The following is a 10645-nucleotide window of genomic DNA, read 5'->3' as shown; positions in this document are numbered from 1 at the left end:
CGAGCGCTGCGCCTGCCGCCTGTTCGGAGGGGCCGGGAGGGACCGGGAAGGGGACGGGGAAGGGACTGGGAACGGGAAGGGGAAGGGGAACCGGCGGCTCAGGACTGGACGGGACGGCACCGGCGGGCACCTGCCGAGCGCCCCCTCTGCGCGCCCTTTGCGCCCCTTTCCGTCCCGTCTCGCCCCGTCGCGCCCCGCGATGCGGAGCCCGGCGAAGCGGAGCCCCGCCGACCTCCTGCTGCTGCCGCTGCTGGCCGGTGAGTCCGCGCCCCCCGCCGCAGTGGGGCCGGTGGGCGCCAGGGTCTGGCGCGGCCCCGCCGTCCTGTTTCCGGGCGGTCGCGGAAGGGGCCCCGGGCGCGGCAGAGGGAGCCCCGGTCCCGGCCCCCCCCCCGCCCGCCCCGCAGCGCCCTCAGCCACCCGCCGCTCCGCAGGGCTGGGGGTGGCCCTGGCTCCCGATTCCCCCCAGGGCTGTGCCCGCGGCAGCTGCTACCCAGCCACCGGGGACTTGCTGGTGGGGCGAGCAGCCCGCCTCAGTGCCACCTCCACCTGCGGGCTGCGCCGGCCCCAGCCCTACTGCATCGTTAGCCACCTCCAGGTGAGTGGGACGGAGCCTGGGGGAACCGGACGAGGATAAGGGGCACGGGACAAGGTTGGAGACACACATCATTGAGCCTCCAAACTTGCAGGAAGAGAAAAAGTGCTTCATCTGCGACTCTCGGCGGCCCTACGATGCCCGCACCAACACCAACAGCCACCGCATCGAGAATGTGGTCACCAGCTTTGCCCCCCGCCCCAAGAAAGTCTGGTGGCAGTCGGAGAATGGTGAGCAGTGGGTGGGGGTGGTGGGGCATCCTGTCCTGTCCCGGGGGGCTCTCCTTCCCTTCCTCCCACACTGAGGAAGTGTGACTCAGCTTGTGGCTGCGGCCGCGCCCCTGGACCACTGCCGGGTGGGGGGACGAGCTCCCGGGATCTGTGAGAGGGTGCTGCCACTTGTCACCCTTGTCATCCCCAGGTGTGGAGCACGTCAGCATCCAGCTGGACCTGGAGGCTGAGTTCCACTTCACCCATCTCATCATGACCTTCAAGGTGGGTCCCAGCGTGTGGGTTCCCAGGCTGGGACGGGACAGGATGGCACACGCCCTCAGGGACTGTGGGCTAGCCCCTGTCCCACCTGGGTGTCCTGCAGACCTTCCGCCCCGCGGCCATGCTGGTGGAGCGCTCAGCTGACTTTGGGCACACCTGGAAAGTGTATCGCTACTTCGCCTATGACTGCGCTGCCTCTTTTCCCCACGTGCCCCATGGGCCCCCGCGCCGCATTGATGATGTTGTCTGCGAGTCTCGCTACTCTGATATCGAGCCCTCCACTGAGGGGGAGGTGAGGCCCCAGTAGTGTCCCAGGAGAGTCACGGGACCCCCTGTGCTGCTCTCATCACCTTGCTGTCCCTTCCAGGTCATCTACCGGGTGCTGGACCCTGCCATCCCCATCCGGGACCCCTACAGCCCTGCCATCCAAAGTGAGTTGCCAGCCATCTGGGCTCCTGTTTGGCTGGTCTATTTTGGGTGTTGCTATTTTGGCTGCTCTCTCCCTGCTCTGGGCCCTGCACAGGGATCAGGACCTGATCCAGCCTGTGGGGTCTTGGGCTCCTCTGCACCCCGCCCTGTGAAAGCAGCTAAAGGTCGGGCTACATTGGGTTAAGTAGAGGAGGATGGCTGTACCTTGGCTGAGCCCAACACCAGCTGTGGTTCAAGATGGGGAGTCAGGCTGGGCACAGGACACAGTGGGTTAATCACCCAAGGCTAATTTTAGACTAGGAGCAGGAGGGGAGGAATCTGCAGGGCAGGGCTACTAGGAAACTGCAGTTCTGGGGAAGCCATCCTATCTTCCCAGGGCCGCTAGACTGCACCTACCAGGCACAGCCATCTCCTGGGCACAGCTCCCAGTGGTGAGTGCCCAGAGACATGTAAAAGTTCTGTGCCAAGGGTGTTGTTCTGCACCGGTGGGGTCCCAGCCTGTCTCTGCTGTGGGAGTGCAGAGCCCAGCCCACGCACAGCCAGACTGTGCACAGCTACGAGTGTGGGAGCTGAGCCCCCACAGCTGCATACAGCCCAGCCTGGCCTGTGTCTGATGCCTTCTGCCTGGCCTGCTCCTGCCTCTCCCGCCACCATGTGCCTGTGAGCCAAATCATTCACAGCCCTGGGCCAATACTGTGTGATACAGAAAACCACAACAGATCAGCCTGATACTGTGCAGCCCTGCATGGATGCCCCATGCCATGCACAGCCCATCCCAGCCATGCCCAGCAGAGCAGAGCCATGCCCAGCTCCTCTGAACCACCCACAGCCTCCTGTGCCATGCACAGCCCAGACCAACTGTGCCCCACAGAGGTGAGCTGTGCATAGACACGCCCAGCCACCCTGTGCCAACAGGGGTCTCTACCTGCCCTAGACCTGTTGCGTGTCACCAACCTGCGTGTGAACCTCACCAAGCTGCACACGCTGGGGGACAACCTGCTGGACTCACGGCGGGAGATCCGGGAGAAGTACTACTACGCGCTCTACGAGCTGGTGATGCGCGGGAACTGCTTCTGCTACGGGCACGCTTCTGAGTGCGCCCCGCTCAGTGGGGCTCCTGCCGCCACCGATGGCATGGTAGGGCAGGCCGGGCCTGTGTGCCCTGCTGGAGCTGGGTAGCTGTGCCGCCTAGTCCCACAGCCCCTTACTGTGGAATCCTGGCAGGTGCACGGGCGCTGTGTCTGCAAACACCACACGCAGGGGCTGAACTGTGAGCGCTGCGAGGACTTCTACCAAGATCTGCCCTGGCGCCCGGCCGAGGGCTCCAGCACCAACGCCTGTCGCCGTGAGTGCCTCTGCTGGCACCAGCTCATGGCACAGTGATCCTGGTGCCAGAGCTGTCAGGCTGTGCCGTGCCAGGGGTTTTGGGGTCCTGTACAATGGGATGTGGTTTGGTGGTGACTGGCATCCTGCAGACTGGCTGGAGATGTTTGGAGGTGCTGCAGGCTGTACTTTGGGGAGGTTTGGGGTGGTGGTGCTGCATATCAGAGCAAGGAGAGCCCCGGCAGGGGAGTTTGGCACTGCGGGTGCTGCCTGCCAGGTGTGGGCTGTGGTGCCGCATGCCGTGCCGTGGTGCTGTCCCTGCAGGCTGTGACTGCAACGAGCACTCACGGCGGTGCCACTTTGACATGGCCGTGTTCCTGGCCACGGGGAACACCAGTGGGGCTGTGTGTGATGGCTGCCAGCACAACACCATGGGCCGCCGCTGTCATCTCTGCAAGCCCTTCTACTACAAGGACCCCACCAAGGACCTGCGGGACCCCGCGGTGTGCCGAGGTCAGTATGGGACAGGCTGTCCAGGGTGGTGCTTTGGTGGTCACAGTGCTGACCCTGCCTGTCTTCCCAGCCTGCGACTGTGACCCTGAGGGTTCCCTGGATGGTGGGCTGTGCGACAGTGCTGATGACCCAGCCAGGGGCCTGATTGCGGGGCAGTGCCGCTGCAAGGAGCATGTGGCTGGTCCCCGCTGTGACCGCTGCAAACCCGGCTTCTTCAGCCTCAGCAGCGACAACCCGCAAGGCTGCAAGAGTGGGTACCAGGGTGGCACCTACTGGGGTCAGGCATGTGGCTCGGCATTGCTGGAAACTGCTGGCTCTCCATACAGGGTGCCAATGTGACCCCCGTGGCACAGTGGTTGATGGCAGCCGGTGTGACCCCGTCAGCGGGGAGTGCTTCTGCAAGCGGCTGGTGACTGGGCGCAGCTGCAACCAGTGCCTGGTGAGTGGGGCTGTGCCACAGCCCATGCACAGTGCTCAGGAATAAAGTACACAGACAGCTACTCTCTGACACCCTTGCCCTCTGCAGCCTGAGCACTGGGGACTGAGCCACGACCTCCCGGGCTGCCGGCCCTGTGACTGTGATGTAGGAGGTGCTCGCAACAACCTGTGAGTCTTTGTGGGGATGCAGAGGGCAAGGGACACCCCTCTTGGCATCGGGGCCGATGGTGCTGCTGGTATACCAGGTGTGCCATGGGGACAGGGCAGTGCCAGTGCCGCAGCCATGTGGTAGGACGACAGTGTGAACAGGTGGAGACTGGTTTCTACCGCATCAACCTGGATCATTACACCTATGAGGCGGAGGATGCACGGCTGCATCAGGTAAGAAGTGAAAGTGTCCTTGGGGAGGACATCAGGCAGAGCAGGGCAGTGGGTGCCCCTTTGCAGGGTCCTCAAACCAGCAGACAGTAGTCTGCCTCCCTACTCAGGGCAGACCAGTGCCTGCTGGCCAAGGCAATTTTTAGGGTCCCATCTCATGACACCTGCTTGCATCAGGGCTCAGTGGTGGAACGTGAGCCCCCCCCAGACCATCCAGCTTCCTGGACAGGGACAGGCTTTGCCCGCATGTTGGAAGGTGGCTGGGTGGAGTTTCACGTGAGCGACGTGCCTTTCTCCATGGAGTATGATGTGGTCATCCGCTATGAGCCCCAGGTGAGCATCAGGTGTTGTAGCCAGCAGTGTGATATATTGCTGGATTGAGAGGTAGTGATGGGGAGTGCAGATGGTAAGGCTTTTTGACACTGCTCCTTCTTGGCTGCTAGCACCCAGAGGCCTGGCAGGAGGTAGGGCTGAAGGTGCTACGCCCCAGCCCTGTCTCTGCCAGCAGCCCTTGTGGAAACACCATCCCCGCTGATGACCAGCTCTCCACCAGCCTCCCCTCCGGTGCCAGGTAAGCACATCAGTTGGGTTGGGCAGTACTGGGGCTCACTGGAGGCACATGGCTGCCCTTGCTGTTTTGTCCCCATCCAGGTATGTGGTGCTGTCCCAGCCCATCTGTCTGGAGCAGGGTATCTCCTACACGCTCCGCCTGGAACTGGGCTGTGCTGCTGCTCGTCAGGATCCCACTGCCAGTGTGCTCATCGATTCGGTGAGGGGCAGATGGGCAGTGGGATGGGGGACAGCAACCCTTCAGGGGGATAGGATGCAGCCATAGGGAACACAGGGAGAGAGGGACATGACATCCCACTGACTCTGCCCTGCAGCTGGTGCTCCTGCCCCGTTACTCCTCACTGGAGATGTTCATTGCGGGTGACCCCAGCTCCATGGAGCGCCGGGAGACCTTTGAGCGCTACCGCTGTGCCCAGCCCTTCCACACTGCAGGGCCCTCACCCGTGGCCGAGCCTTGCTCCAGCCTCCTGCACAGCCTCTCAGCCATCCTGCATGATGGGGCCCTGTGTGAGTACAGCCCCACACCCTATTGTGCACCCTGTCCCACAGCAGCTGATGCTGACCCTGCTCTCTGCCTGCAGCCTGCCTCTGCGATCCCCAGGGCTCGCTCAGTGCCGAGTGTCAGCCCCAGGGTGGGCAGTGCCAGTGCAAACCCAATGTCATGGGACGGCGCTGTCACCGCTGTTCTCCAGGAACCTTTGGCTTTGGGCCCGGCGGGTGCCGACGTGAGTGCCAGTGGGAGAGGAACCTGGGCATCCCAGGGCTGGGAGCGTGGGGAAGGGATGCTCTCTACAGCTGAGGGACAGACCCTGTGGGTGCTGTGCTTTCCAGCCTGCCAGTGCAGCCGTGAGGGCTCAGTGAGCACCATCTGCGACAGCACCTCAGGGCAGTGCCCCTGCCGTGAGGGCACCCATGGCCCACGTTGTGACCGCTGCCAGCCCGGCCACTGGGGCTTCCCTGCCTGCCGGCCCTGCCAGTGCAATGGGCATGCTGAGAGCTGTGACCCTCGGACAGGCAGCTGCCTGCGCTGCCGTGACCACACAGATGGTGAAAGGTGCCAGAGGTAGGTGGGGTACATGCCCACACTGGGGCAGGGTGCTGCCAGCAGCTGCGGTTCCTGCTGACCTTCTGCCCGCAGGTGTGCGGCCGGGCACTTTGGGAACCCAGTGCTTGGCTCTGGGCAGCACTGCCGGCCCTGCCCCTGTCCTGAGGGGCCCAGCACCCCCCGCCACTTCGCTGCCTCCTGCTACCAAGACAGCCGCTCCCAACAGGTCATCTGCCACTGCAGTCCTGGGTACACAGGTGGGTACCTGCCACGGCACTTTCAGTGCCTTCTGGGGTGCCCTGTCCCCGGGCACTGCCCAGCGCTCTGTGTCAGCAGGTTCCCGCTGTGATGAGTGTGCCCCTGGCTACTATGGGAACCCTCTGCAGGGGGGGCGCTGCCTTCCCTGCCAGTGCCACGATAACATCGATGTGACGGACCCAGAGGCGTGTGACCGGCGCACAGGGCAGTGCCTGCGCTGCCTCTACAACACAGCAGGGCCCCACTGCGCCGAGTGCCAGCCCGGCTTCTATGGAGATGCCACACGACACAGCTGCAGGCGTGAGTACCCACTGCCATGCCAAGACAGACCTGCCTCCAGGGCCTGACACGTCTTTGGGGACCATGTGCCCCCATGGCTGCCCCTCCTTGTGCACAGTGCTGTGGAGTCCCTGCGACCGTGCTCTGAAACAGGGTTGTCTCCTCAGCCCAGGCCCAGCACTGTGGCCCAGTCCCTGCCCAATGTCCAACTTATTCCATCCCATCTATGTCCTGCTCTAATGACCATTCTTATCCCCATTGCCATCCCATCCCCACTGCCATTCATCTGTCCCCATCCTGTTCTTATTTCAGCTCTGTCCTGACCCTGGTTCCATCTCCATCCCATCCCCACCAGTGGTCCTCATGCTGCTCCCATCCCACCTCCATCCAGTCCCTACCCTATCCTTGCCCAATCTCTGTCTCCATCCTGCTTCCACCCTAATCCATCATCATCCTGTTCCTGCTCTGTCCCCATCAGAACTTCCATCCCATCTCCATCCCAATCTCATCCCCATCCTTGTCCTCCTTCCCTCATCTCTATCTCTGCTCAATGCCTCTTGGTTGCAGGTTGCTCCTGCAACCCCCTGGGCACTGACCCCAGCACCTGTGGGCCCCAGCAGTGCCACTGTGACAGGCACAGCGGGCAGTGCCACTGCCTGCCCCATGTGGAGGGCCAGAGCTGTGACCGCTGCAGCCCCAACTACTGGAACCTGGCCAGCGGGCAAGGCTGCCAGCCTTGCGCCTGCCACCCCCAGCACTCCCTGACACCCACCTGCAACCAGGTGAGACATGACAGGGACAGGGATTAGGGGAATGGGAAGGAACTAGGGGTGTGCTGCAGCAGTGCCAGCCTCAAACATGCCATGTCTGTCAGTTCACAGGGCAGTGCTCCTGCCGGCCAGGCTTTGGGGGCCAGACTTGCACCGACTGTCAGGAGCACCACTGGGGTGACCCACGGCAGCAGTGCCGAGGTGAGAGCCAGTGCCAGCAGAGGGATCACAGTGGGCCCTGTGGTGCCCTGACACTAATCTCCCTGCAGCCTGCGACTGTGACCCCCGTGGCATAGCCAGTGCCCAGTGCCACCGCAGCAGCGGCCACTGCGACTGCCAGCCTGGCATCTCTGGAGTCCGCTGTGACCAGTGTGCCCGGGGCTTTGCTGGTACCTTCCCTGCCTGCCAGCCCTGCCACCCCTGCTTTGGGGACTGGGACCGTGTGGTGCAGGATCTGGCCGCCCGTGCCCGAGCGCTGGCACAGCGGGCCAGCCTCCTGCAGCACACCGGGGCTGCTGGCGCCTTCGAGGGCACCTTCCGGCAGCTGGAGGAGAACCTGGCCACTGTACGTGATGTGGTGGCCACCCGCAACACCACTGCTGCTACCGCTGCCCACCTGACACACGCCATGGAGGGGCTGCGGTGAGTACTAACCACAGGACACGGTTCCCAGGGTAGCCGTGGGGGCAGCTTTTCATCCCCTTCCCTTGCAGGCAGCAGATCGAGGAGGCAACTGAGAGGCTGACACGGGTGGAAGGGGAGCTGACGGCTGCTCAGGATGCCAACTTCAATGCCAGCCACGTGCTGAACACTGTGGACCGGGGTGCCCGCGCCCTCAACCACAGTCTGCAGGACTTGGAACAGCGGCTACACACCCTCAAGACCTCCAATTTCCTTGGTGAGCCACACCACAGAGCCAGGCCAGAGTGGTCAGGCCATGGCCAGGGGTCTGACAGTGTCTCTGCCCCCCCAGGTGCCTATGACAGTATTCACCAGTTCTATGAGGAGTCGCGGGAGGCCGAGCGCCAGGCGGACGCCTCCACCCGTGCCGTGCCCAGCCCTGTCAGCCTCTCAGCAGCCACTCGTCAGCACACTGAGCAGCTCCTGGCCAGCCAGCGGGATGACTTCAATCGCCACAATGCAGCCAGCCGGCGGGCACTGACGGACCTGGCAGCGAGGGCACAGGCACTGAGCCTGCACCCGCTCAATGAGAAGGTGGGACACAGGGAGGGGACGGGGAATGGCACCCAGAGCTGCCCTGATCCCATGCTGCCTTGCAGGTCTGCGGTGTGGCAGATGATGTGCCCTGTGCCGAGAGCCCTTGTGGGGGTGCCGGCTGCCGGGATGAGGATGGGGGACGACGCTGTGGTGGTCTGAGCTGTGGTGGAGCCGTGTCCAAAGCTGACAGTGCTCTGGACCGGGCACGCCATGCCCAGGAGGAGCTGCGTCAGGCTGCCAGCGACATGGCCCAGCTCTCCCGCAAGGTGCGTGGCACATGTGTGCTGGTGGGATCTGGTGGCACAGCCACCCTCTGCAGCCCTTGGGGCTGGCATCAAGGGTCTCTGCCCATGCTCAGGTGGCAGAGGCCAAGGGGAAGGCAGATGAGGCCCGGCTGCGAGCACAGGCAGCCCTGGACAAGGCGAACCAGACCAAGGCCCGTGTGGAGAGCTCCAACAAGGAGCTGAGGGAACTAATCAGCCATGTCAAGGCCTTCCTGAACCGTGAGTGCCAGCATGCCAGGACGGCTGGCCACCCTTGCGCAGGGCTTTGTGGCACTGCACCTGCACCACACTGCACTGACCCTACACTGTGCCACGCTGCATTGTCCCAACACTGCATGTGGGCTGTGCCACCCCTGCCCCACCCTGCATTGCATGGTCCCTGCCCTGCCCCAACCATTCTTTGCCCTCCAGCATCTTTGGCCCCCCTGCCCTGTCCCATGTTCCCCTCTGCCCTTTGGTTTGCCTGCCCCCTCCACCCCGCCGTGCTGTAGGGAACACACTGACTGCTTCCACCTGCAGAGGAGGGGGCTGATCCTGAGAGCATTGAGGTGGTAGCCAGTCGGGTGCTGGAGTTGTCACTGCCTGCTGCACCGGACCAGATCCACCGCCTGGCCGAGGACATCAAGAAGCGGGTGCACAGCCTGGCCAGCGTGGATGCCATCCTGGAGCAGACAGCCAGTGACGTGCATCAGGCTGGGCAGCTGCTGCAGGATGCCCAGCGGGCCAGGTGAGACCAGGGACATGAAGATGCAATCCCACGAGGAACCCCCAGCCCAGGCTATGCTGAGGCCTTGCCATCTGGCCGCAGGTCACGGGCAGAGGGAGTGCGGGGCACAGCCGAGGCAGTCCGGCAGGCACTGGAGGAGGCGCGGCAAGCCCAGGGCATGGCCGAGCAGGCACTGCAGCAAGCTGCTGGTGACATCCAGCACAGTGAGGGAGCCCTTAGCATGGTAAGAGCCCCATCCCTGTGACCATGGGACCCCATCCCCGCCATGCGGTCACTGTGACCACACCAAACTCCCATGCCACTGATCCCCAGATGCAGACCCAGACAGGAAGTGCAGAGCAGCAGCTGGCAGGTGCCATGGAGCAGATTGGGCTCCTCGACAGGCAGACTGATGTCCTGAAGGTGAAACGTGCAAACAACAGCCTGGCAGCCACACGTGCCCAGGAGGCAGCCAGCACCGCGCGGGACCGGGCCGGCGAGGCCAAGCAGGTGGGTGATCAGGGGGCACCAGTGTGGCAGCAGGGGTCCCCCGACAATCCTGCTGACCAGTTCAATTGTCCAGCAGGTGCTGGAGGGCCCACTTCGGGACCGGTACCGGACAGCACAGGAGCTGGTGGAGCACCGGGCGCAGGGTGCGCAGCAGGCGGGCAGCCGGGCACAGCAGTTGCGGGAGGAGGCTGCACAACTGCTGCAGGACGCCCAGGGCAAGCTGCAGCGGCTGCGAGGTGAGGCCGGAGGGAGGATGCTGGAGCGGTAGTGGGGACAGTGGTGGGGACCAGGCTGACTCACGTTCCCCCTATCCCTGCAGCACTGGAGGAGGAGTACGAGCGGAACGAGCGTGTGCTGGACGCTAAAGCAGCCCAGCTGGGTGGGCTGGAGGCCAGAATGAGGGAGGTGCTGGCCACCATCAACCAGCAGGTCCAGATCTACAACACCTGCCAGTGATCCCCCGGAGGGGCCTGGACCCCCCTGGAGCACCCAGCCTCCTGCTGCCCAGCCTCTCTGCCTGCCCCCGCAACCGCAGGCGAGGTGGGGGCTGCAGGGTACCCCCGTGTGAATAAAGTTACAGAGCAAGACCGCCTCACCTCTGCCCCGTGCCGTGGGCCGTCTGCCCCGGGGGCCCACAGCGGCGTCCCCCAGGGTGGGAGCTGGCCGCCACCGGGCGTGGGGCACAGCTGGGCTTGGGGACGGGCGGTGGGGCGGGAATCGGCAGCGGGGCTGGGGGCATAGCACACCCGGGACTCGCACAGCCCAGCCCGGCACTCCCGCGGATCAAACCCAGGTCCTCCCCGGGACAGCCGCGGAGCTCCGCGGGCAGCACCGGGACCCC

At 64.2% G+C, this 10645-nt stretch overlaps 1 protein-coding gene across 2 annotated transcripts; it reads left to right on the top strand.

Annotated features, from left to right (window-relative positions):
* The first annotated feature begins 43 nt into the window (after positions 1-43).
* On the top strand, positions 44-10391 carry LAMB2 (laminin subunit beta 2). 2 transcript variants are annotated; one of them, XM_063412052.1, is made up of 33 exons: positions 44-257; positions 432-595; positions 687-822; positions 1013-1086; positions 1187-1375; positions 1451-1514; positions 2447-2649; positions 2737-2857; positions 3160-3348; positions 3419-3598; positions 3675-3787; positions 3875-3954; positions 4032-4167; positions 4342-4497; positions 4608-4735; positions 4816-4933; positions 5049-5241; positions 5316-5459; positions 5566-5797; positions 5873-6036; positions 6116-6337; positions 6884-7098; positions 7191-7287; positions 7356-7728; positions 7800-7984; positions 8060-8301; positions 8367-8570; positions 8663-8807; positions 9108-9315; positions 9397-9538; positions 9628-9804; positions 9881-10040; positions 10124-10391. In XM_063412052.1, exons 1-33 carry the CDS (start codon positions 200-202, stop codon positions 10258-10260), a joined length of 5349 nt encoding a protein of 1782 aa, XP_063268122.1. In that variant the 5' UTR covers positions 44-199; the 3' UTR covers positions 10261-10391. The 2 variants fall into 2 exon arrangements, with proteins under 2 accessions (XP_063268122.1, XP_063268121.1); XM_063412051.1 differs by having other exon boundaries at positions 9878-10040.
* Positions 10392-10645: the final 254 nt, after the last annotated feature.

Source organism: Prinia subflava, chromosome 14, assembly GCF_021018805.1.
Source record: "Prinia subflava isolate CZ2003 ecotype Zambia chromosome 14, Cam_Psub_1.2, whole genome shotgun sequence".
NCBI lineage: Eukaryota > Metazoa > Chordata > Aves > Passeriformes > Cisticolidae > Prinia > Prinia subflava.
Note: the sequence above shows the minus strand (reverse complement) of the source record. Positions and strands in the feature narration are given on the sequence as shown.